The following is a 26,803-nucleotide window of genomic DNA, read 5'->3' as shown; positions in this document are numbered from 1 at the left end:
GCGGTTAAGGCATTTGTCTTTGAAGCCTAAGGACCCTGGTTCGATTCCCACGACCCACGTAAGCCAGATGCACAAGGGGGCACATGCATCTGGAGTTTGTTTGCAGTGCTGGAGGCCCTGGAGCACCCATTCTCTCTTTCTCTCTGCCTCTTCCTCTCTCTCAAATAATTTTTTTAAAAAATGTGAGTCCTAGAAGCAGCTGTGTGGTACACATCAGTAACCCCTGCGCTCAGGGGACGGAGTTGGACGGAGCAAGAGCTCGAGGCCAGCCTGGGCTACAGAGTGCTCTAGGCCAGCTTCACCACAGAGGCAGGGATGCTCACGCCGGTGGTTTGCCTAAGGCCTGCGTGGCGTGAGTGCCATCATGATCTGCTGTCTACAAAGGAGTAAATGAAGAAGGCCTTGTAGTTCAGGTTGGTAACATCTAAGATTTGTCCACAGCCACTGTTTTGTATTGTGTAATTATGCCAGGGTGTTAGAGAAAAGACCATTCCATTTCAGCTACATGTCTATTTTTTATTCAATATATTAAATATATTAATCAGAAAAGTCACATACTATAAATCCAGGAAAAAATACACAAATATAAATCAGAATCTGTCATTTTGTCTTCTTCCTTGTGACAGTCTATACACATGAGGAAGGAGGGTGGGAAGGGAGCACAGGCTGGAGGAGGCTGGAAAGGCTGGCCCAGGCTGGTGGGGCCCCATCCCTTCCTCCCAACCCCCCAGTTCAACCTCTTCCTTCCTGTATTTACAGCAGCTTTGGCTTATTTACATCAGGGCGGCATGTGTTAAAAACGGTTTATCTTACAAAAAACATGAAGGCCAGGGCTGGGTTTTGGGGGGTAAGACAAATAGTGGGGTCACCCCCATGAATGTACCTCCTGGCCCTGGACTTGAGCCCCCTGTCGACCTCCTGGAGTAGGTTGAGGCAGTGGGTCAGTCTCAGCTCAAGCCCAGGCTGGAGGGTGCTCTGGGGGTCCGTGGACTGCGGGATAAAGGCACGTGGGGTGGCGTAAGAGTGCGCACACATTGCACGCAGGTTCGGGGCCGGGGGTCAGAAGGACAGCGTGTCCATAAAGATCTTGTCGACGATAGGTGGAGGGGGCACCAAGTCCTCCAGCTTGAGGTAGAAGATGCGCTGTAGGCCCTGGGTGCACAGGGTCCGCAGCTCGGGCAGTTTGCCCAGTAGCCGTGACAGGCAGCTAGCTGGCTGCGGCTCTCCGGCCACGGCAGCCACGTGCTCCTTCAGGCAGCTGGCGATGCGGTTCTGCAGCTCTTCTACCCTCCGTGGCTCCTGCAGCCCATGCCGGTCTGTGGGGAGGGGGCAGAGTTAGCCATCCAGCTGAGGCCTCCTGGGGTCTGCCCCTCGGTGCCTCTTAACTGCCCACCTCCCAACCGCCCCTCCTCTGGCACTTCCTACAGGAGCCCATTTCCCAACCCTGTCAGAATTTGAAGGCAGGTCTTTTTACTGTTGTCACATTCCAAGGGACAGACTGAGGCCTAGTGAGCTCGAATGGCTTGCCTAAACTCACACAGATGAATTAAAACCCTAACCCAGGCTTTCTGCAAGGCCAGCGGGGAAGGGATCCATGGTGTTCTGAGCCACCCTAGAGCCACCTCCAGGGAGATCTGGGCTCAGACCTCACCAATGTTCAGCCACAGCTCCTAATCTTGTTCTGTATAGGTGGGTCCTCTGAGAAATTTAAGCGGAAGAGGGGGCAAGGGCAAAAGAGATCTGAAACCTCTCCATTTAGCACTAGGGCCCATCCTTAGTTTCTTTCTTTTTTCTTTTTTGGTTTTTCCAGGTAGGGTTTCACTCTATCCCAGGCGAACCTGAAATTCACTATGTAGTCTCAGGGTGGCCTCGAACTCATGGTGATCCTCCTACCTGTGCCTCCTGAGTGATGGGATTAAAGGTGTGTGCCACCAGGCCTGGATAAGCCCATCCTTTCTGATTAACACTCAAGATAGGCAGAGCCAATCCAGCTGGTAAAAGGTCGGAGGTATGGCAGTAGCTGTCTCCCACAGACAGGGATGGGAAGGGAGCTGGTCCTGCGTTTCCTGACCACAGGGCTGGCCATGTAAATGCAGTGTGTGAAAATTTTCTCCTGTGCATTGTTTCTGCATGCCGTGTGATTGACAGGATGGTTTCAAAACAAGCCCAAATCCTGGACGAGGCACCCGGCACCCATGGTCGTGTCTGGCTTAGTCTGTGGTCATTAACGGTTAGCTTGGGCTTTGGGGCAGAGCGCAGCTGAGCCCCTCTCCTTCCAGAGGACCATTACGCTTCTAACTCCCACCACATGAGGCTGCTCACCAGTGATGAGGACAAGGGCAGAGAGGCAGGCAAAGGCAGGGACATCGACAGCCAAGCTGTGCAGGGACATCGAGAAGGCCAGAATGCTGTCTATCCAGTCGCCGAAGCCCCGGGCACACTGCAGCCTGTGAAGCACCACGCCTGAGCAGAAGATAAGCTTCCCCTCGCTGGGCTTCGACCTGTAGGAAGGGGAAACGGCAGTGGTCAGGGATTGGCAGCTTAGAGGCTGGGGCGGCAGGATGGGGCCAGGAGGGCAATGGGGCAGCTCACCGGTAGGCCAGGCGGAGGATGAAGAGCTCCAGGAAGGCCGACTCCAACAGCAGGTCCTGGTCGCCTGGGGTCAGCTCTGCAAAGCCGGGGATCTTCTCGGCCCACTTGCGGATGACGTCCAGGGAACCCGAGAGCAGGTCGTAGAACTGCTGCACATCACGTGCATCCTCCTTCCCAAAGCGGGGCAGCACCAGCTCCTGGAACTGGAGGAGGGTCCGGCGGGGGGGGGGGTGAGCACCTCAGGTAGGGGCCACAGCAGCCTCCGTAGGTCATGCGCTGACACACCAGGTCTAAGGGCGCACATGGGCCACAGACTGGGCCCGCTGGAGTGCTTCAGTTCTCAAATAATAACCCCGGGGCTGTGGTGACCATTTTCTAATTAGCTAATCATTGGCCCCAGGGTGAATTTCTCAGTGCTGGTCAGCACCCAGGGGCTCTCTCTTTTCTTATGTTGCCCTAGAGGGACGCCTTTCCAAACACGCATGAAGGCCTCACACTCCGTGTGCTCCCAACAGGTTATCCCAGTAGGGGCAGAGCAGGTGGGCAAGGCCTCACCTTGGAGTAGTCCAGCTTGGCAGTACTGGGCCCTGAATCCAGGTGTGCCCGGACAAGGGATGTGAGGAGATTGGCAGGGGAGGCATCTGGGGGCTGCTTGGGTTTTGAAGGCAGCCGGCCCCGTCGCCCCTTGAGGCTGTCTGTCCGTACAACTGCAAAGAAATGGGCAGGGGTGAGGAAGGAAGGAAGAGATCTGGGGAAGGCTCCCCTTTGACCCACACCGTGCACACCACTGCCGAGCAAACCAACGCCCAGAGCCCCCAGATCCGAGGCACCCTACAAGGCCGTCCCCTGCTCCCACCTGCAGGTGGAAACTGTCCTGCCAGGAGTCTGAGAGTGGAAATGGGGTGCAGAGAGGCCCTTCCTTCCATGGGCCTCTTGGGCAGATGCCTGGGGACTCTGCCTGCCCCACCCCATTAGGCCCCCATCCTGCCACCCACCTTCCTTCACCATGCCCACAGCCAGGCACTTCTGGAAGCGGCAGAATTGGCAGCGGTTCCGCCGCCTCTTGTCCACAGGGCAGTCCTTGTTTGCCAGGCAGATGTACTTGGCGCTTTTCTGCACAGTGCGCTGAAGGGGGGGGACGACACGGAACAGTCTGTCAGAATGCGGAGTGGGGAGGGGGAAGCCCAGGGGAGGGGCCTGTCCAGATCCTGCTGAGGCCTTAGACAAAAGCACTCTCTGTTCATAGCTATTTTCCTAACATTTGGGTGGCAGGGGAGGGAGAGATGAAGGAGTGGTGTGGGGGGGGGGGGGAATGTCTGGAAGACTTTGGGGAAGGTTTCTACCTAAGGAGAAAGACCCCCTCCCCATGACCTAAGCCTAGTGACTAGGGACTCCCTGGCCGTCCAGACACTTGTTTATCTGAACAGGTGTTTGCCTGTTTGCCTGCGTCAACCTGCCCCTCCTCTGGGGCAGACAGAAGACAGCTATGGGGCTGGGGGTGGGGACGGGAAGCTAAGTAGGCACCCAGCGCCGGGACAAACACACAGCCTGTTCCCAAGTCCATCCCCGGCCCACAAGCACCAAACCCTCTGCCGATCCTTTCATCTCGTGCCAAGAACATGAGTGGATGTGGCCCCCTTCCCACCGGGACCTTGGGGGTGGTGGGCAGGGGAGAACCAGAGGCTGCCCATTAGGAGTGCTCACGAGTGCTACTGCGGGCTCAGGGCCATGCTGCGCCCTCTGCCCCCTGCATCCAGCTTTCTGCAGCTCCCTAAGCCCACGGACCCTGGGTCGATGAAGGTTCCCACTGAAGGCGGCCCGCCTGGCAGGCCTGTTCCCTTCCCACAGGACAAGACTAGTTGAGAAGAAAGCCCAAGGGAGGGCATCACAGACCCCAGTGGGACGAGACCAGCCGCTTCCCACTTCCAACAAGCCGTGGGCTCCCAGAATATGGCCATACCTTGAAGAAGCCTTTGCAGCCCTCGCAGGTGCGGACACCATAATGCTGGCACGAAGCGTTGTCCCCACAAACAGCACAGCGGCCCTCACTGCCACCTGGAGCCCCGTTGCGGGCCTTGGCCGAGGTCATGGGCGCGTCCAAAATCCCAGAGCTGTCAAGGTGCGGGGAGGTGGGCGCCAAGCCGGGGAAAGCTGCCTGCTGCATGGAATAGCTCTCTCCTTCCCCCAGCTGGTGGGCAGCCGAAGATGATGGGAACAACTTCAGGGAGCTCTGGGCCAGGCAGGGGCTGGGACCAGCTGGAGGACTGAAGGAAAAGAAGGCCGGAGGTGGTGGGGGCCCAGAAGCCTTGGGCAGCTGCTCTGTCCATGCCCGCAGGCCTTCGTAAGTCTGGCTGGGGGAGAAGTGGCTAAACGAGCCGTCCCAGGGGGAGAGCTGGGGCGGCTGGAAGCTGGGTGTGGACGGTGACGGAGCGGAACAAGGGCTGCCGTAATAGTCAGAGCCGCTGGAGGACAGGGTCTCGTCTAGTGGACCGCTCAGGGTGCCAGGGTAGCAGCCGTACACCTGGAAGTCCTCGAACTTGAAGGAAGCAGAGGCGGGAGAGGTGGCTGAGGAGGAAGACGAGGATGTGGAGGAGGCCGAGGAGCATGGCTGGGCTGTCCCTGGCAGCTGGTACAGGAAGGTGTCAAACTCTCCGGTGTAGCTGTCCATGAAGGTGCTGAAGCTGGGCAGGGTGGTGGGGGCAGCGGGGACTGCCTCGTGGCTGGCCAGGTCCATGATGGGCTTGCTGAGCTCAGTGGTCAGGGGGTCACTAGCGAGGTGGTCATGCAGTCCCGGGCTTGGTGCTGGTGTCCCATATTGGGCTTGGATACAGGGCATCTCTAGAAAGGGAGGAGATCCAAAGAAAGGGAGGGGAGGGAGGAGTCAGCGAGAGAAGACGGAAGCCTGGGAGGCTCAGGCCAGCCAGGTGGCAATCCTAGAAATGGGACAGAGGCACCAGGGCCTTGACCCACCTCGGAATCCTGAGCCTTGGCAGGAGTGCTGTCTCTATGATCCCCAAAGCTCATGCGCAGCGGCCCAGCCTGAGTGGGCACAGTTGAAAGGCCAACCACACCCCAGTGAGCCTGGGAACCCTAAGAAAGGCATCTAGCCAGCATTTCCCTACTGAACAGGGGGAAGCTGTGTTCCTTTGGCCCAGGCCTGGCCCTCCTCCCCCCCTCCATGGGTGGGGGAACAGGCAGCCTACAGAGCCTGGGCCCAGCCCCCAGGGGCAGATTTGCTGATGCTTCAACCAGGCACTTCCTGGGAATATTCCCAGACACACCCCAGCCTCGGCATACCCCTCCTCACCTCCCCACTCCCACACAGTGTCTGAGAAGGTCGCTGTCCTGGAAATGGAAGAGGTGCTGAGAATGAAGGCCCAGCCAGGTATATGAAGGTGGCCTTCGTAGCAATGTAGCTGGCCTAGCCTGGCCATATCCCCACCCCCACCCTGCCAACTGAACAGAGGCAGCAGATCCCACACACACCCCAGTCCTGCCATCTGGGGCTACACACCCACTGTGTACTGCCTGGGATACTTCCAGAAGTGGGGAGCAGGCCTCCTCACTGTTCCCAGATCCCCAGAGAATCAGGTAATATAACTTTAGATCTTTAAATGTCATAAACTACAAGGGGGCAAGGGACTGAGTAGAAAGTCCCAAAGAACAGCCTCTGGACATTCAGGAGAAGGGAATAGTACTCCAAAGGAATTTCTCAGCTACCTGGTAATTTTTATAAAAGAATACCCAAGAGTAAAGCAGAAGACACAAGGAGGTGATACAGGGTAGAGAGCTGGTGGGGCATAAAGACACCCTGCTGCCTGGCTACCTCTATTAAAGCAAACCAGAGCTGAGCCCCACAGCAGCACCCAAGGGCTTAGCAAAGGGGATTACGCTTCCCCTGGTCCTGAGGCACCTGAAGGAGCAGAAACGGTAACAAGAAGAGACTTAAGTTCAGACTGTTTAAAAATCCTGCAGGTCACTCCAGTCACGGAGGCAAGCCACATAGGAAATCAAGCTGCCGCAAAGAGGACCATGACTAAGGTATACAGGAACGGGGCAAATCTGTCACCACCTGCTGGCCAAAGGCCCAGGAAGTCCTCTCGTCCAACTTTCTCCCACCCATGGGGGCCCTGGACAGGGCAGCACCACTCCTGGCCTGACACACAACTACCGAGGCATAAAGGCCCCCCAGGCTCCAGCCCCACCTACTCAGAGGCACCTGCAGGAGACAGTGGCCACCTCTTATTGTCAGCATGAAGGCGTCTGGGCAGGGATGGCTTAGGAGTGGAGGAAGAAGGGTGGCAGCCACAAGGACTGGGCACTCGTTCCAATCTTAATTCAAATCCTGTTTCTCCACTTGGACGTCCCACATCCGGATCAATCCCCCCCACACACATCCGGATCAATCCCCCCTCCCCAACCTGCCCGCCCTGGTTTGTGCAGAGAGTCCAGCCGCTCTAGATACAGGGCTGCACCCGGCCTCCTGAGGGCGGGCACTCTCACAGGGAGAAGGAAGAGACGGGGCTCAGTGGGGTGGGAGAATCCGGCTTGGGGCAGGTCCTAGCAACAATGTGGTTTGCACCTGTTATGCTGAAAAAGCCTGAGGCGGCACCCTACCTAACAGATAGGACAGGGAGCAGTTGCTGGGGGGGGGGGGGGTTACAGAGGTGATCTGCACGTGGGACTGGAATCGAAGCGGGTTATCTCTAGGTAGTACACACACACACACACACACACACACACACACACATACACACACACGTCCAAGCTACAATCCTCCCTGTGCTGCCCGATGCAGCCGACCCTGACAAGGACTTTACTCCAACGCACAAGCGCCCCCCCACAGTTCACCCACCCACCCAGCCAGAAATCGTAAGGTCTCCTCACCCTGTTCGCTTAGAAAGTTTGGGAGGGCAATCTCCGAACACTAAGCCGGTCTCTAAAGTATTAAGAGAGCCAGTGGGGAGAGGGACTGGCAGTCTGGGAAGGAGACCTGTGGAAACCCAATTCTCCTGGGAGATGGCTCGATCCCAGAAGCCCCGAAGCTCTACTGTGTGTCTTTCCCCAGACTGTGCCCATATACCAAGTCCTGGGCACCGCGTATCTACTCTGGCGCCCTGGGAGACTGGATGAAGGGCCAGACATCTGCTGGACAAATCCCCATTCCGGGCACCAATGCCAACCCCCTGCGGCTTCCACTGTGCAGACACTTCAACCCCCTTTCCCAGCCCTCAACCCCGCATCCAGTAGATTCCAGCCGGATCTAGGTCCTCAGCCGGCTCCCACCGCTAACCTTCAGCACCGGAGCCACACTCTACACACCCCCCTGAAAGCACCCCTAAATCAATCAATCTATCTATCTATCTATCTATCTATCTATCTATCTATCTATCTATCTATCTAATCTACCTACCTACCTACCTACCTACCTACCTATCTATCTATCTATCTATCTATCTATCTATCTATGTACCTACCCACCCACCCTAACCTATCTATCTTTTTTGGTTTTGTTTTGTTTTGCCCGCGCGTACATCCACATCTCCTTCATGCAGCAACCCTAGAAACAGATGCATGCAAGCTCCAAAGCGGGGGGTACCTACCCGGCCAGCTCCGGCTCCCCTTGCCCGGGACCGGCGCCCGAGTTGCAGCCGGATCCCGCGTGCGCTCCGCAAGCCGTTCTCGCACACTCCCCCAACTTTCGCAGCCTCCTGCACTGGGGCTCCCCGAGCGAGCCGGACCCTCCTCTTAAGCGCTCCGTGACGCACGGCGAGGGGCGGGGGAGCCGCTGACGCACGCGGCCCGGCGAGCTTTGGCCATACAAGGGCGCGGGGGGCGGCGCGGTTCCGGCGGGAGGCGGCCAAGGGGGAGGCGCGGGGCCGGGGAGCCCGAGGGGGCGGGGCGAGGAGGGGGGGCCTGGAATGTCTGCGCGCGTGACGCACGCGGGGTTCCATTGACGCAGGGAGCGCGGATTGTTTGATCTATAAATAGTCCCCTCGCGCCCGCCGCGCTGGCTAAAAATAGCAGCTCCCAGACTCACTAAGCTTCCAGCGCCGGGGCTCAAAACCGGGTCCCCGGCCCCAAAGGTCCGAAATAACCCTCGGCGAGGACCAAGCCCAAGGAGGGGGCGCTCCGGAGCAGCGCCCGCAGGGCTTCCCCGGGCAGGATCTCGCTGCCCTCCCGAGGCTCCCAGGTGCCCACGGCTCCCGCTGCCTCCGGCTCCTCCAGGCCCTTCCTGGTGGCCAGAGGTTGTCGCTTTCTTCCGCTGCTGGGTGACCCGGGCAGGCCCAGGGCTGGGCGGGCAACTCCTGGACACACCCTGGGGAGACTGCGCCCCCAACCTCAGCCCCGGGCAGTCGGAGCACATGCAAGTGTCTTGCCCAGCAGGGTCTCCCACTGAGCTCAGTCCCAGGGACGTCTGGAAGAGCCCAGTCTTATTCCTTCCCGAGAAGTCCCTTGAAGTGTGTGGGGCGGGGCGGGGGGGGGGGTGGAGGTGGAGGGCAGTGGGGACAGGGTTCTCTGCTCCACAACCTGAGCTTGGTTTCTCACCAGTCCCCCTCTCCAGCCCCTCTCAGGGTGGGTGCATCCTAGTTGAGAAATTACTGAAATTCACAACTGGGAGGAGTCTGAGAAATCTTTCCAAATTCGTGCCAACTCTTCCCCATTTTATAAATAAACAGGCTCAGAGACATAACGACACCGGCTCAAGGTCACACAGAGAGGCAGTGACACACTGCGGTAGAACCCGGGGCCATGGACTAATCTTCGGGGGCTCTTTTCATGCCCTCCCGCCAATACTTCACCGCCCGTTAGGGCAGACCCGCCCTCCCACTCCCAAGTGCAGCAAAGGATGTTAGAAGGGCCCATGCCCAGTTGCTACCTGCCCCGTGGAACACGGAAGGGCGTGCCAGAGGTGTGCACGAGCCTTTCCTGGGTCAGCTGTCATCCTGCAGCTCCCCATCCCCTCCCAAGCTTGGGGAGCCCTCACTCACTGGCAGGGTCAGACAAGAAGAGGGCTAACACAGGATAGGAGAATGGGGACCCCACTCCGCTAGGAGCCCCCCACTCCCCTTCCCTACTGTAGGTCAATGCCTTACTGAACTTCTGTTGGCAAGGAACCTGTTCTCCATCATCTGGTCACCCCCAGGCACCTCCATCTGCCCCTGAGATCTGTGGTTCTAGACCACTGTCACCTCCATTACAAATCTTTTACACCCCGTCTTAGCTTCTGATACCTCACATGCAACTTTTTTGAAAAATTTTATTAGATATGGACAGATTTAGTATGTAAACAACACATGTTTCCCTCCATCCTTTCCCTCCTCCCTGAGCCTTTTCTAAAGAAGAGGCCTTCCTCATTGGAGCTGTAGATCAACCCCTTGGGGATTGTGGGTCATGCATTATGGGTGTGTTTGGGGGGGGGGTGGAGAGGCAATGTCTCTGTGCAAAATGTCCCAACTTGTGGCTCTAACAATCTTTCCACCCCCCCCCCCCCTTCTGCAAAATTCCCTGAGCCATGCTGTGAGCAGTTTAAGACCACTTCTGTGATGGGCACTTAGGAGCCTTTGGATCTCTGGTTTAGTAGGTGCGGAGTCTCCTCAGTGTCTGTCTCCTTCACCCTTGTGCTGATAATTAGATTCGCTAAGAAAGCAGCACTCTTTCAAATGCAACTTTTTAAATATTTTTATTTATTCATTTGAGAGAGGTACAGAAATAGGCAGGTAGGGGACTGGAGAGATGGCTTAGCAGTTAAGCGCTCGCCTAGAAGCCTAAGGACCCGGGTTCGAGGCTCGGTTCTCCAGAACCCACATTAGCCAGATGCACAAGGGGGCGCACACATCTGGAGTTTGTCTGCAGTGGCTGGAGGCCCTGGCGCGCCCATTCTATCTCCCTATCTCCCTCTTTCTCCGTCGCTCTCAAATAAATAAATAAAAATAAACAACAACAACAACAACAAAAGGAATAGGCAGGTAGAAAGAGAGAGAGAGCATGGGCATGCCAGGGCCTCCAGCCATTGCAAATGAATACCAGATACGTGTGCCCCCTTGTGCATATGGCTTACGTGGGTCCTGGGGAATCGAACCTGAGTCCTTTGGCTTTGCAGGCAAGCGCCTTAACTGCTAAGCCATCTCTCCAGCCCTCATATGCAACTTGTTATCTCTGTGAAATACCTCTTAGAATCCCTCTCCCAATTTCTGCTGCCAACCATAGCCTGTGCCGCTTTACTGGTGCAGCAGACTAATCGGGTATACCCAATGGTCTGACCTTCTGGGCCATGCCCATTAAGAAAACCGCACTTGGTGCTGGGGTTGTGGCTCAGTAGTACAGTGCTTGTCTGCCATTTGTGCCCTAGACTCCATCTCCAGCCCTGGAAAAGAAAAAGAAGGGGAGGCAAGCACCTTAAGTAGCCTGCCTGACCTCACTGACCGGCACAGATGGAGCAGCTTTAACCTTCATCTGATGCTGTCGTCACCCACTGATCTGGTCAAAAGCTGCCAGAGGAGCTGGGAGACGGCTCAGTGATTAAAGGTGCTTGTCTGCAAAGCCCGCTGGCCTGGGTTCAGTTCCCCAACCACCCACATAAAGCCAGACAGGCATTTGTTTGCAGCAGCAGGAGACCCTGGCACACCCACACACAAACACACATGTCCAAGACATGCAGTCTCAATGTGAGTGAGTCCACAGCCCTGGACTTCCCCAAGCCATTATCCAAACGACTCAAAGGCCAAGTTGAAGCGTGGACGGGATGATCTCAATTTCTTTTTCCTGGGTTTTTGCACAATATTTTTCTTAGATTATTCATTTATTTATTTATTTATTTGAGAGAGGGAAAGAGGCGGAGTGAGAGAGAGAGAATGGGCAGGCCAGGGCATCTGGCCTACGTGGGGTTCCGGGAAATCAAACCGACGTCTTTTGGCTTTGCAGGCAAGTGCCTTAACTGCTAAGCCATCTCTCCAGCCCTGGAGTTTTGAGGAATCGTTTTGTGGGAAAAGACAGGACCACAGATTCTAAGAGGAGCAGTACCTTTGCCCTGGAGCACACTGCAAGTCCGGCCACAGTTGTGCCACATCTGGTTCCCCACCTCATCCCTCCTCCCAGCCCTGCCCTCCTCCCTCCACCCGTAAAATAAAATGGCTTTAATATGCCAGAAAAATAATCCAAGGCTGTCCTTCCTTCTAGACGGGGGTGGGTGGGTGGGGGGACCAGGTGTGTTGCCCTGGCTTCACCAGTCTATTCTGTGGTGAACCTGGCCTTAGCTCAGTCTTCTCTAATGGTAGGAGGAGGCCCCAGGGAGAGGCCCTGAGGCTCTTTGGAGGGGGAGAGTCCTGCTGAAGTGAAAGTGAGAACATTACTGATGCAGGCTGGGAAGATTAGAACAAAAGCTGGTCCCAGACCCAACAGAGACCTCTCAGTCTTGCCTTCAAGAACCAAACCAGGGCTGGAGAGATGGCTTAGCGGTTAAACACTTGCTTGTGAAGCCTAAGGACCTCGGTTCGAGGCTCAGTTCCTCAGGACCACGTTAGCCAGATGCACAAGGGGGTGCACGCATCTGGAGTTTGTTTGCAGTGGCTGGAAGCCCTGGCGCGCCCATTCTGTCTGCCTGTCTCTCTCTGCCTCTTTTTTATCTTTTCACAATTTTTATTAACATTTTCCATGAGTATAAAAAATATCCCATGGTGATACCCTCCCCCCCGCACTTTCCCCTTTGAAATTCCATTCTCCATCATATTACCACCCCATCTCAATCATTCTCTCTGCCTCTTTCTATCGGTCACTCTGAAATAATAAATAAAAATAAACCAAAAAAATTAAATAAAAAAAGAACCAAACCAAATGCTGGGCGAGGTGGCACACGCCTTTCATCCCAGCACCCGGGAGGCAGAGGTAGGAGGATCTCTGTGATTTCAAGGCCACCCTGAGACTCCATACATTCCAGGTTAGTCTGGACTAGGGTGAAACCCTACCTCAAAAAAAAATAAATAAATAAAATTAAAAATTAAAAATAAAAGAATCAAGCCAAGTTTCACTGGGGAAAGGGAACAGTGATGATGGGAAGAGTATCCAAAACCAGAGCTATGCCCTGGAAGACAAGATGCCCGTCAAGATACACCAAGGAGGCACAAGAAGGGCATGGAGAGGCCGTGAGCCAGCACCACCCAGCTGGGCTCTACACTAGGTTTCAACCTCTACCAATGAGCCTCACGCACCATCTTGGCATCTGCCATCTCGGCTGCAGGCACGCTGTCCCTCCTCTCTTCTACCGGGATCCTGGCCTGTTCTCCTGGACTTTAAGCCTACTCTCACTGCATGGAGGTGAGGATAGAAGTGGAATATCAACCAAAAGTCAAACCGAAGCCAGACATGGTGGTGCACAACTTTAATCCCAACACACAGGAGGCAGAGGTAAGAAGATCACCATGAGTTTCAGGCCAGCCTGAGACTACAAAGTGAGGTTCCAGGTAAGCCTCGACTAGAGTGAAACCCTACCTCAAAAAAAAAAAAGAAAAGAAAAGTCAGACCTTGGGCCAGGGTACCTGACTTGGATGACTCTATTTAAAATTTTTATTTTAGTTTTTTGATTATTTAGAGAATACTTTATTAGCTTCTGTAATCAAGCCCACATAAATAAGACCTTATATATTTAATATAGTGCATTTACCCCTGTACAAATGGAAAAAAAATTAAGTTTAACATTTCTAGACCAATATGGCTGTTAATTTCTATATAATGCCAACTCAACATGGTAAACAGGGATTTTTTTCTCCAAAGTTTACAGCACAGCTAAAGTTTCCAAAAATTCAAATTATATGTATGAATATACATTTATATTTATATAAAAAACCAATAATAGCAGTATGTTATGCGTCAATAGCAGCAACAGGTTCTTTCTGCAGCTGTCTGAACAAAACTGTAGAGTCATCCAGCATGCTTACTAAAAAAAAATATATATATATATATATATATAAAACAAAACCCCAGAAAACAGCCAAGTTCTATTACTGTTTTGGTACCTGGCACCATAAAATTATTTTTTAAAGTTTTATTTATTTGAGAGAGTCAGAGACAGAGAGGGAGGGAGAGAGAATGGGCACGCCAGGACCACCAGCCACTGCAAACGAACTCCAGATGCATGCACCACCTTGTGCATCTGGCTTACATGGGTCCTGGGGAATCAAACCACGGTCCTTTGGCTTTGCAGGCAAACACCTTAATCAGTAAGCCATCCCTCCATCCCAGGATGACTCTATTTAACTCTCTCCCCACCCTCATCCAGTCTTGAAGTTACAACCTGCATTTTATAAGCGAGGAAACGGAGGCTCAGGCAGGCTCAGGTCCTACAGATTCTCATTTCATGCCCGTTGCCATGACTCTGACCTGCAAAAGCTGTGGCTTCTGATCCCGTGAGCCTCGATTCTTGTTCGTGCCCCACAGAAGCAAGTAAGCCCGTGGCCCATTACAGGTTCCTCAGAAGAGGTCTTTGGTAGGACTGGAAGCATTCTAGTTCCCAATTTGGATGATGGCGCCACGTGTGTTCACTGTGGAGAACTCATCAAACTATAATCTGAGATTTTACATCTATGATGGGCACACTCTTCTTATGTGCGCTGTTCTCTCCTCCTCAGAACTCACTCAAAAAGCAGCTCACCCCGATGGGACAGACACATTTATTTAAATGGATGCAGATGGATTTGCTGAGTTCAAGTTCATTCAGGTGTGTGTTCCTGAAATCAGAGTGGCCAATTCTCATTATGCATTTATTCTATCAACAGATACCAAGAGAACAGCTAGAGTTAGGAGGGGCTGCAACATCTGACATTAGAAAAGGCCCAAGCCGGGTGGAGTGGCCTATATCTGCAATCCTAGTACTCAGAAAACTGAGGCAGAATGATCATCAGAAGTTCAAGGGTAGCCGGACTACATAGTAAGATCTAGTCTCAAGAAACAAGAGCAGGGCTGGAGAGATGGCTTAGCGGCTAAGCGCTTGCCTGTGAAGCCTAAGGACCCCGGTTCGGGGCTCGGTTCCCCAGGTCCCACGTTAGCCAGATGCACAAGGGGGCGCACGCATCTGGAGTTCGTTTGCAGAGGCTGGAAGCCCTGGCGCGCCCATTCTCTCTATCTTCCTCTATCTGTCATTCTCTCTGTGTCTGTCGCTCTCAAATAAATAAATTAATTAATTAAAAAATATTAAAAAAAAAAAGAAACAAGAGCAGCCGGGCGTGGTGGATGCACTTGGGACACAGAGATAGGAGAATCGCCATGAGTTTGAGGCCACTCTGAGACTCCACAGTGAATTCCAGGTCAGCCTGGGCTAGGAGGAGACCCTACCTTGATAAAACGAAAGAGGAGGGATTGGGCGTGGTGGCGCACGCCTTTAATTCCAGCACTCAGGAAGCAGAGGTAGAAGAAATGCTGTTAGTTCAAGGCCACCCTGAAACTACATAGCAAACTCCAAGTCTCCCTGGGATAGAGTGAGACCCTACTTAGAAAAAACAAAAAACAAGGGGGACCTAGGGAGACAGCTCAGCAGGAAGAGTACTTGTTATAACCATGAGGGCCTGAGACTGCATGAGTTCGATTCCCCAGCACACATGTAGACATCTGGGCATGGCCATGCATGCCTGTTATCACAGTACTGTGGGGAGCAGAGACGGCAGAATTGCTGGAGTTGGTGCAAATCCACACCTCCACATTCAGAGGGTGGTGTTTTGATTCAGGTGTCCCCCATAAACTTAGGTGTTCTGAATGCTAGGTTCCCCAGCTGATGTCAATTTTGAAAATTGAAGCCTCCTGGAGGCAGTGTATTGTTGGGGGCGGGCTTATGGGTGTTATGGCCAGCTTCCCCTTGCCAGTGTTTGGCGCACTCTCCTGTTGCTATTGTCCACCTTAGGTTGGCCAGGGGGTGATGTTCACCCTCTGCTCATGCCATTGTTTTCCCCTACCGTCCTGGAGCATCCCCCTCGAGTCTGTAAGCCAAAATAAACCCTTTTTTCCCTAAAAACGCTGCTCTTGGTCGGGTGATTTCTGCCGGCAATGCGAACCTGACTGAAACACGGAGAGAGACTCTGTCCTAAGGAAATAGCTGATGAGTGACAAAGCAAGGACACCCAACATTTTCCTCTGCCCTCCATGAGCCTGTGAGTACATCTGCACACACACCAAGCATGTGCACACGCGTGCGCACACACACACACACACACACTACACAGACAAAAAAAAAGGGAGATCCACATGCTGTCAACACAGTATGATTGGAGCTGAGGAACTCAGTGCTTAGATCCACCCCCCACCCCTAACAATATGTAACAACGTGAAGGCAAGGATGCTGTCTCTCCTCCTTATAGGCAGGCCTTTTATGCCTTTTCAACAGTTAAAAAAAAGCCCATGCATGGGCCCCACATAGGCAGCAATGTCCACAGTCATTCCCCAGCCAAGAGGGTTGGGAAATTGGGTAAGCAGGGAATGGGGGAAGTGGACTCTTGCAGTCCTTTCCCACGATGCCCCTTGAGCTGGGCCCCACCCCGCTAAGTTGAGGGCAGGAACTTGCCCCACTTTCACCAAGACCGTCCCCACCCACAGCCTCCATGCTCTTCCCATGGGTGCAATCCTCGCTTCCTCCCACTGACAAGGGGCCTCTGGGAGCTTCCCCTGTTCAGTCCCAGGGTCTGCTGCCAGCCCTGACCCAGCCACTTCCTCTTTTTGACCTGGCAGTAGGCAGGGGAAGATTTATGCTGTGGGCAGAACCTTGTTACCTGTTCCCCAGGGTCTTCCCAGGGCGCCTCTGGGAACTTGGGGTCAGAGACGTTGATTCCCCCGATCCTTCCCTAGGGCCTATCATGACCACCTGTGGTTACCTCCATCACCAAGACAGGCTCCCAGGATGAGGCAGGTTAGTTCACAGGCCCCCACCCACAAGCAAAAGCTAGGAGAAAAAGACAGGTGTGGTGGCGCACGCCTTTAATCCCAGCACTCCGGGGCGGCAGAGGTAGGATTACTGTGAGTTTGAGGCCACCCAGAGAATACATAGTGAATTCCAGGTCAGCCTGGGCTAGAGCTACAGTGAGACCTTAACTCAAAACACCAAAAAATAAATAAATAAAAAGCTAGGTGAGCTCTCAAGGGCATCTTGAGCCTAGGGTCAGCAAGCCTGCTTTGGTGTGACCTGGGCCAGTCCTCCAGCCCCTCAGAAAGTGTTTTCCCATGAGCCCACTGCAGACATTATAAATTGCACTGGAGAACTCAGTTCGCTCACGAGAGGGAGAAGCTGAGCGCTCAAGCGGATCACTGGGGCCTGTACGCCTGGGACCAGCAGCAGAATCGCGAGGGTCGTAGGGGACCAGCGAGGGCTGGACTCTCACTCTCAGAGAACAAAACAGCAGCCCATCCTCTTCTCTCCCTCCAGGGCTGAATGAGAAGAACTAAGACTGAGCCCAGAAATGGGGCTCTACCTAGCACTGGGAAAATTCCAGTCTCTGTGCTCAGTTAATGCTCTGCAGAAAGCTGGTGAATTAGGAAATCAGGCATGGCCGCAGAGGTCATCTTCAATCCAGTGATTTCTCTACCCCACCTTCGTCATAGCCCAGAAAAAAAAAAAAATAATAACAACATATAACATATAGGAATAAGGTTAGATTTCAAGAAGAACCACCAGGACAGAGCTAGAGGAGATCACGGAGTTCCTCTGAGAAAGGTCACCCTGCACCTCATCCGCGCCCTCCTCACAGGGTCCCCCTCCGTGTGTGTGCTCAGCTCCTGACCAACTCTCCACCTTGGAGGGTCTCCTTCCACCTGGCAAAACAGTCACACCCACCAAAATTCCCCTGGCCTTGCCCAGGTTCTCTCCACCCAACCTCCTAAGCACAATGTCAAATTCCAAAATAAAATCCTTCTGATAAGGAACCGTGGCGGAAGACCTCCACACTTTCCTATTGTTAAAGTATTTTTAGTTTCAGCCTCTGGATTCAGTTAGAGACTAACATTCCGACAGGGAATTTTTTTTTTTTTAAGAGCTGAGGAGGAGGGCTGGAGAGATGTCTCAGCAGTTAAAAGACTGGGCAGGAGGAGAACATAGGCGCCTCCCACCTAAGAGGCTGCTGCTGACTCCGGCTGGCCGGGCCAGAGTCACGGGGGCGGGGGGGGGGGGGGGACAAGTTGGTGACAAGTTGGCCAAGGGACTCACCAGGCCTTGCTCCAGCCCTGCTTTTCAGCCCCAAAAGTAATTGGGAGGACCAACAGCAAAGGCTGTCAGCTAGAGGCCAAGTCCTCAGCCTAGCCAACTGATCCCCAAAGGCCAGGGGGCTTGAGTCCCCACTCAGAGACTAACCCCGAGGTACCATGGACAACAAGCTCACGCCTGCCTCCCTCTACTGCCACAGCAAACCAGGACCTTGAACAAGGCCCACTGGACAAGTAGTGCTGAGGAAGGAGACCGAGGTCACTTGTCTGTGCCATTCTCTCTCAGGTCCCCAATTTCCCCAGTCTCAGTCCCACAGTGCTCCCAACTCCATTACCCTCCTATAGCCACGCTGCACTCTCCCTCCCCCGAAGGGTCAGCTACCCTTGCTGCTCCCCTCCTCCCTTGTCCTCACCCCAGTCACAATGAAAGGAGACCTGTCGCAATGGGGAAAATGCAAACAACCTAGCTCGGTAGCCTCAGTTTCCCCAGACTCACCAGCTCTCCTCCTCACGGCCCTGGACAATGAAGGGAGGATCCAGAGTCAGGGGCGCTCTCTTTACCTCCTCAGGGAGTCCAGCGGGGCGAGGAGACAGCCTGAGCAGCCTGCCGTGCCCGGCTGAGGCTGTGCACCCGCAGAGCAGGCTCTGGATGGGAACTGTCTCGAGCCAGGATGTCCTCCTCTGTTTATATAGCAGAAACCAGAGCTGGCCTCTGGGGACTGGGGCAGCCGCCTCAGGGCCTTCTTGGCTAGGGTCTGTCTTTGGCCCAGGTCAGCAAGAGCCCAAAATAGTCAGCTGACGGGAGCCCCGGAGTGAGCGTGACCCTGGGCCCATGCCCAGGCCTGGCAGACAGGTGCCCACGTCACAAGACCAGCAGCTCTAGCACTCACGGGGCCCCAGCTGGCAGCCCCTCAGGGTGGCCTTGGCAGCGTGTTCCTCATGGGAGTTCCACCCAATCGCCACCATCACCCAGACAACAGGGTAAACATGAGGAATTCTGCCCCCCAGGCTGCTATGTGCCCACAGGGAAAGCTGGGTACTTGGGAAGCCAGGTCTGGGCTTTGGGGCAGAAGTGTGGGCCAATGGGAGGGAGACACCTGGCCGTTGCTGTCATCCCGACTCACGTGCTTCCCAACTCAGGATCTCCGGCTGACCAGGGACACCTGCCCTTTCTACTTACAGTAATAATTCTCTGTCCCCGGTCCAAGGTTGGTGGCAAGGATCCCGCTGTCAGCAGGAAGCCAGGTGCACGCTTAGGCCAGATCCCAGAGGCTCCCCTTCCCAAGGCTTCCCAGCTTTCCTTCCAGGCTCAGTCACATTGGGCAACCTCCCTGAAACTCTCTGCACCCTAAACGCCAGTTCTGCACGAAGCAGCAGGGCTGAGTCGGGGAGCTGGGGAAGACACTAAGAGGTCCTAATCATCTGGGATCTCCCCGGCCTGAGGGGCTGTTTCTCACAGGTGAGGTATTCTACAGAAGGAGGGACAGAGTTCTAAGTCCCCTGCCCAGGGTGCCAAGTTGAACGCCAGCTCCTTCTGCATGGTGACAGGGACTTGGGCACCCGTAAGCCCCATCACAGTACCTTAGGTTGCAGGGACCATGTTGGACAATCCATCCCTTCCCCCAGAGACAAGCCTGTGTCTTCTTTGAGACACCCACAGTTGAGGAAGGGTATCACCTGGCATCAGGCAGCCACTGGTCCACCAAAAATCCCAAAGCCCTGGATTCTAGGCCTTGCTCTCAACACTGCCTCCTTCATATGAGAAGTCACTTGTTTTCCAACCCACTTGCCCCACAGATAAGAGGAGGGCTGAACTAGATGGCCACGGATGCCTTGGGGCTGGCATGCCATTTTTTAAAGGCCATTAGGTGAACAGTGCAGAGCCTGCTTCCCCATTTGTAGAGACTACTTCATTCTATCACAGGTGCCCCATGAACTACAGCCTGTTAGGATTGTGGAGTGCTCCCTGCCCCTGGGGGTGTTAGCCCAATGCTTGTCCACTCCTAGGGAGGTGCTTAGACCCTGGAAACAGGCTACCTTCCATGCCCAAATGCCCTTGCCTAGGCTCTCAGCCCTCAGCTACCCACCCCACCCCTTCAGCTTCCTGGAACCAGGCACGTGCTGCCAGGGGAGCCGCTCACACCCCCTCCCTCACCCACCCGTGACACCCCGGGGGCGCAGAGCCTCTAGCCTAAGCTGCTAAGAACGTAAGGCTTCCCCATCTCCACCTCCGCATCACCCCACCTCTGAAGAAATCAGATCTTCCCATGCTGAGCAGCACCTCTCCCGCCTGCCACCTCCGCAGGGCTTCCCCCTCCAGCCCCCCACACCACATCCGCTCGAGGCAGCCCCACACCCGCCTCTGCCCCTACCCTGCCCCTCCCCACCTTGGGCCCCAGGGGCGCACAAAGGACAGCGGCAGTGCTTACCGCTCTGGAGGGGCCGGAAGGACCCTGTCAACATTCACACAGTCTCCTCTGCCTTCGGGGCCCAGCCAAGCAGCCAAGACACCAGGGAGGGGCAGGGACTGGCCTCTGTCCATGGTGGCCTACGGAACGGGAGTCAACGTGAGTGACAGCAAACGGCCGGCAGCAGGGACGTCCTCTGGAGACAGCACAACTGGGAAACTGGAGTGGGAGCAGAGGCAAGACCCAGGCCATAAGGGGAACAAGGCAGCCACCAGGCAATGGGCTCTGGGAGGACACGGGGGAAGCCAGGAGCTGTGGACAACATCTCAGAGGCACAGAGCTGCGTGCTGACACTGAGTTCTCACCTCCTGCCCGTAGCCCTTCGTGGGCACACGGGGCATTGAGTAGCAGTGAGAAGGCAGTCACTGGGAGGAAAGGCAGAGCAACCCTCCCTTCCTTTTTTTTTTTTTACAAAGGGTGGGGGGACTGGGGAAATGGCTTAGCAGTTATGGCATTTGCCTTTGAAGCCTAAGGACCTGGGTTCAATTCCCAGGACCCACGTAAGCCAGATGCACAAGGGGGCACATGTATCTGGAGTTTGTATGCAGTGGCTAGAGGCCCTGTTGTGCCCATTCTCTCTCTGTGTCTCTTTATCTCTCATAAATAAATAGAATATTTTTAAAAAATTTAGGGCTGGAGAGATGGCTTAGTGGTTAAGGCATTTGCCTGCAAAGCCAAAAGACCTGGCTGGGTTCGATTCCCCAGGACCCACATTAGCCAGATGCACAAGAGGGCACATGTGTCTGGAATTCATTCGCAGTGTCTGGAGGCCCTGGCACACCCATTCTCTCTCTCCCTCTCCCTCCCTTCCTCTATCAAATAAATAAATAAATAAAATATTTTTAAATATTATTTTTATTTATTGAGAAAGATGCAGAGAGACAGAGAAAGAATGAGCATGCCAGAGCCTCTAGCTGCTGCAAAAAAGCTCCAGATGCATGCACCACCTTGTGTATCTGGCTTATGTGGGTCCTGCGGAATCGAACTTCGGTCCTCTGGCTTTGAAGGCAAGTGCCTTAACCACTAAGCCATCTCTCCAGCCCTCTTTTTCTTAAATATTTTATTTATAAGCCAGGCACAGTGGCACATGCCTGTGATTTTGAGGCCAGCCTGAGACTACATAGTAACTTCCAGGTCAGCCTGAGCTAGAGTGAGATCCTACCTTGAAAAAGTAAAAAATAAAAATAAATTAGAAATATTTTGTTTATTTATTTACTTGAGAGAGAAAGGGAGAGAGAGGAAGAGGCAGAAGCAGATGAAAAAGAGCATGCCAGGGGCTCCAGCCACTGCAAACCAACTCCAGATGCAGGTGCCACCTTGTGCATCTGGCTTATGTGGGTAGTAGGGAATCAAACCTGGGTCCTTAGACTTCTTAGGCAAGTGCCTTAACTGCTAAGCCATCTCTCCAGCCCAAGCCTCCCTTCTTAAGGGGCTCTATCTCACTCCTAAGACTTAGAGGCCTCAGAAGGCAAGGACTCTATGGCCCTGTCTCAAGCAGCCCAGCCTTCCATCCTGAGAAAGAGGAACTCTCAGGAACTTCTGTGATGGGACCCCAGTACCCAAACAGGAAGGCCAACATAGATAGAAGGGTTAAGAGCTCAAATCCTAACCCAGCATATGTCACCTGAACAAATTACATCATCTCTTTCTGACTCCCTCATGTACAGAAATGACAATCTGGGGCTGGAGAGATGGCTTAGCTGTAAAGACACTTGCCTGCTAAGCCAAAGGACCTTGGTTCGATTCCCCAGTACCCACATAAGCCAGATGTACAAGGTGGCTCATGCATCTGGAGTTTGTCTGCAGTGGCTGGAAGCCATGGAGTGCCCATTCTCTCCCTTCTCCCCCCCACCCTCCTCTTTCCCTCTCTCAAATAGATAAATAAATAAAAATAAAATATTTTTTCTTTTTTTTTTTTTTTTCTTTTTTCGAGGTAGAGTCTCACTCTGGTCCAGGCTGACCTGGAATTAACTCTGTCATCTCAGGGTGGCCTTGAACTCATGGCAATCCTCCTACCTCTGCCTCCCGAGTGCTGGGATTAAAGGAAAATATTTTTTAAAAAGAAATGATAATATGTAATTGACATTCATCTCTAAAACTACCAACCTAGACTGTGATTGGATTTAAAATGTACATAACTTGGAATAGGCCCGGATTACGCACCAGCATGTATTGTCATTGGGAGGTACTGAATGAGCACACACAAAACCCAAACTATAATTCCAGTTTCTCAGAAGGCTGAGGCAGGAGGAGCAGGAGTTCAAGGCTTACCTGAGCTACAGAGTGAGTGCAAGGCCAGTATGGGCTACAGGAACTCCTTTCTCAGATTAAAAAGGAAAAAGGGCCACATGTGATGGTGCACGCCTTTAATCCCAGCACTGGGGAGGCAGAAGTAGGAGGATCGCAGTGAGTTCGAGGCCACCCTGAGACTATGTAGTGAATTCCAGGTCAGCCTGGGCTACAGTGAGACCCTAAGCCTGGCTGGTGGCTCCTGACCTCACACTTCTATTCTCTCACACACCTTCAACCCTCTCCCCTCTCTGCTGGGCCCAGAGTGAGTGCAGGAGCAGCCAAATTGAGGCCTGGTGGCTACTGGGCTGTGTTGCAGGCCAGAGGAGGTCTGGAAAAAGAGAAGTAGATGTTTCCATGATGGGAGGTGGAAAAGAGAAAGGAAGAGGAAGGTCACTGAGGGCAGATCACAGGCTTCCCCATGCTCCTGACCTCTGCCCCAAGGCCATGGGCTAAGGAAAGTTCCCAGTGCTGTGGTACCCAGATCCTTCCTTAAAGAGACCAACTGGTAGAGCGCCAGCCTAGCATGCGCAGCGCCCTGGATTCCTCTCCCCGCACATACACAGGCATGCGCGCGGGCACACACACACACGCACACACACAAACACACAAGCGTGTGCGCGCGCGCAGATAAGAGCTACCATCCTGTGTCCCCTCACGTGTCTGTGGAGAAAACAGAGCTGGAAGTGAAGGCCAGAGGTGAGGCAGGAAGGCTGGCTGACTGGAACAGCCGGGCCACCTCTACCCAGGAAAACAGAAAGTTGGGGCTTCAAACCTGCTTTTCAGAGTGATTGTGCCATCCTATCATATGTTAGAAATGGACCAAACACCACCTTTCACCTCTATGAATGATACAGGGACCAAAGCCTGGCACCTAGCTGATGCCCAGAGGATGACTCACAGCACTGGAGCCCAGGTATTCAATCCCATCTCCTGTCCTGACAATCACACAGCCAGCATCATCAGGCCCAACTTCACAATCAGTCTCTGCTCCCCACTCCTCACTCAGACCCCTCTAACTGGGCTCCAGGCACATGAGCCTTCTTTCTCCTTCCACGGCCTTGGTGCTGGCTGTTTCCTTTGCTGGGGAAGTCGCTGTCCCACCTGTCTGTCTGTCTGTCTGTCTGCCTCCTCCCCATCTGTCAGGTTTCCACTCGGTCTTACTTCCTCAAAGAACCACCACGCCATCTCCACCCCCACAATGACCCATTTTTTCACTGTGCATGGAATAAATAAATACGGTTTTCTCCCTTATCATCTGTCCCCCCCCCCCATTAGAAAACAAAGATGCGCCAGGCGTGGTGGTGCACGCCTTTAATCCCAGCACTTGGGAAGCAGAGGTAGGAGGATCGCCGTGAGTTCGAGGCCACCCTGAGACTACATAGTAAAATTCAGGTCAGCCTGAGCTAGAGCGAGACTCTATCTCGAAAAACAAACAAAAAAGAAAAGAAAAGAAAAGAAAGATGCCTTTAATTTCAGCATTTAGGAAGCAGAGGCAGGAGAACTGCTGATAGTTCAAGGCCACCCTGAGACTACAGAGTGAATTCCAGGTCAGCCTGGACTAGCCTAAAAAACCAAAAAATAAAATATAGGCTCAAGGGCTAGAGAGATAGCTTAGTGCTTAAGGCACTTGCCTGCAAAGCCCAAGGACCCATGTCTGACTCTCCAGATCCCACATAAGCCAGACGCATATATACATATATATATGTTTTTTTTTTTTTTCGAGGTAGGCTGACCTGGAATTCACTCTGTAGTCTCAGGGTGGCCTTGAACTCATGGTGATCCTCCTACCTCTACCTTGCAAGTGCTGGGATTAAAGGCGTGTGCCACCACGCTGGGCTTTTAATAAAAATAATTTTTAAAGATGCCGTCTGACCAGTCCCTATGCAGCCTTCTGTCTGCAGCTGCTCCCACTAGCAGGTGCTGGGGTGTGAGCCCCAGGGAGGGGAAGATCCACACAGATCTGCACCGCAGCTAGGGGGAGACTAAGCAAGGTGAAAACAACCCCCCTAAGGACCTGCACCTTCCGTTTGGATCCAGCCAACCAAAGTGGAGTCCTTCCTTCTGGCTGAGTCACAACGTTGACTCCAAAAGTCCAGTTCTGGGACTAGCCTGCAGCTGCCTACTGGAAACCTTCTTGTCCTTCCTATGAAGCATTTGAATGTTTTCTTAACTAACCCCTCCCCCTTGCCTTGGCCACAAGACATGGGTAGCAGACCTTCTGCCCTCCCATTCCCCCCTACCCCCCCCCCCCGCGGCCTCAGGACACAGGTCTGCATTGGGCCCCTTCCAGAAATGAGCACACTAGGACAAGAGCCTCCTGGCTATACACTTGACTTGGCATCTTCTCACTTCAGCCTCAGGATGCTATGAGGAAGAGACCACTATTATGCACCCCAGAAAACAAGACCTGAAAGGTTAAGAAACTCGCCCCAGGCCACGCTGCTAGAAACTGTGCCAGGGAGCCGACCAGGGGAGCACAGGACCAAGCATTCTTCCTACACACCGCTTGGATCTGCCCAGTGTGAACAGTCGTCCAAGCAGTGTGACAACCCTCCCAGGGAGTCAGTGGGAAGGGGGCCCCTGAGCCAGGTACATGGCCTAAGCTTCACGGCTTGACAGTGTGACCTCCAGGCCACGGTTCACCATTTCTCATCAGTTCCACTTATCTCATCAGTCTTGGCCTATCTTCCACCCAAATGATCATCTAAAATCATCATTTTATTGCACTGTCATTTGTCCCAGCTGTGGGTCACTACGTCAGCTGACTTCCTTCGCAAGTCGTCTATCAAGTCACTGCTGTAAAACGTGGTCCCTTGTAGTAGCAGCCCCAGGATGGTCCTTTGGAACTGCCACTGGAGACCCAGACCAGGAGGGTGCACCTGTCGGGGAACCTGCCGGCCAGCATGCCCAATATACGAGCCTCAAACCCGGGTCAAAACTTCACATGAAACCACTTGCGCAGCATCTCTCCGACCTGGCCACCTATGAAAAGGCACGCGGGGGTGCTGGGCGTGGTGGCGCATGCCTTTAATCCCAGCACTGGGGAGGCAAAGGTAGGAGGATTGCCATGAGTTAGAGGCCACCCTGAGACTTCACAGTGCATTCCAGGTCGGCCTGGGCTAGAGTGAGACCCTACCTCGAAAAACCAAAAAAGAAAAAGAAAAGGCACGCGGGGGTTGGGTGGGGGAGGGGATGTGCCCAAAGGAAGGGGGCTGCGCCCTCTCCACCCAGACCACACTCGGAAACGACCACGGTCCCCCGGATTACAGCCATTGCTAAGCGAGACGCAGGCCGTGGGGACCCCGAGCGAGCGCGCGCAGCCCGGCGGGGCTCCTCCTGGCCCGGCGCTGCCCGGGCGCACGGTCCCCACGGGCGCGGGCAGCGCTCCCCGGAACCCGTTCCCGCAGCCGGCCACGTGCGGAGCCCCTCGGATTGCCAGACCCCATCCAGGGCGGGCTGGGAGCGACGGCGCCGGCCGTGGCGATGGGGCCGCGCGGGGTCCCGGCTCGGTCTCCTCCCGCCGCCCCCTCCACCCCAGACCCCTCACCTGGGCCCGCGGGCTCATCTCGCCTCGCCGCCCCCGCCTTCCGGGGTCGCCGCCGGGGTGCCGCTCGGCCCAGCCGGGGCGCCCATGCCCGGGCCGCCGCCGCCGCCGCCTCGCGCTCCCGCGCCCCCCGCCCCGCGGTTCCGGCCGCGCCCCGCGCCCCGCGCCCCCGCGCGCCGTCCCGGCCCCGGCGCGCCTCCCCCGGCGAGCGGGCGGGCGGGGACCGTGACGCGCGCCCATTGACGTCTCCGGAATCCCGGCGGCGGCGGCCGACGCAGCCTCATCAATGGGGCTAAAAATAGCGGCGCCCGGAATAGCCGCGAGCGCCCCGCCCCGCGCCATCCCCACCCCCAACACCCTGCAGCCGCACGCCCGGTTACATAACGGGGCCCCCGGTGGGCTGTGCCGTTCCCAGGTGAGCCTTCTTGGGCCTCCTGAACGCCTCGGGGACAGCCAACTCATAAATAAACCTACCCGGGGCTTCCCCTGAGCAGGAGATGGAAAAAGTGAGGCTCAGAGAAGCTCGGCGGTGTCTCGAAGTCACACAGCGATTGGGTGGCTCGACGGGGCTCAGCTCGAGGGCTCAGCTTCTGGGTATTGGAGTCTTGTAGGACACATCAACCTCAAGAAACCCAGAGAGTCAGGCACCCTGCTTCCAAGGAGAAGGCAGTGGAAGAAGGAGTTCTTTTATTATTATCTTACTTATTTTTACTTTTTTTTCCCGAGGTAGGGT

The 26,803-nt window shown here is 54.5% G+C and overlaps 1 protein-coding gene across 3 annotated transcripts; it reads right to left on the bottom strand.

The window, feature by feature from the left end:
- Positions 1-502: 502 nt before the first annotated feature.
- Nr4a1 (nuclear receptor subfamily 4 group A member 1) lies at positions 503-26,091 on the bottom strand. Of its 3 annotated transcripts, none has more exons than XM_045153391.1 (8): positions 26,074-26,091; positions 20,196-20,314; positions 4,553-5,430; positions 3,588-3,717; positions 3,148-3,299; positions 2,593-2,795; positions 2,323-2,501; positions 503-1,316 (listed from the first exon to the last, which is right to left on the bottom strand). In XM_045153391.1, the coding sequence occupies exons 2-8, from the start codon at positions 20,227-20,229 to the stop codon at positions 1,060-1,062; spliced, it is 1,833 nt and encodes a 610-aa protein (XP_045009326.1). In that variant the 5' UTR covers positions 20,230-20,314; positions 26,074-26,091; the 3' UTR covers positions 503-1,059. The 3 variants fall into 3 exon arrangements, with proteins under 3 accessions (XP_045009326.1, XP_045009328.1, XP_004649908.1); XM_045153393.1 differs by lacking the exon at positions 26,074-26,091 and adding an exon at positions 18,263-18,447 and having other exon boundaries at positions 20,196-20,316; XM_004649851.2 differs by lacking the exons at positions 20,196-20,314; positions 26,074-26,091 and adding an exon at positions 8,196-8,322.
- Between the last annotated feature and the right edge of the window lie 712 nt (positions 26,092-26,803).

This window comes from Jaculus jaculus, chromosome 6, assembly GCF_020740685.1.
Source record: "Jaculus jaculus isolate mJacJac1 chromosome 6, mJacJac1.mat.Y.cur, whole genome shotgun sequence".
Lineage (NCBI taxonomy): Eukaryota > Metazoa > Chordata > Mammalia > Rodentia > Dipodidae > Jaculus > Jaculus jaculus.
This window is presented reverse-complemented; position numbering and strand designations above follow the sequence as displayed.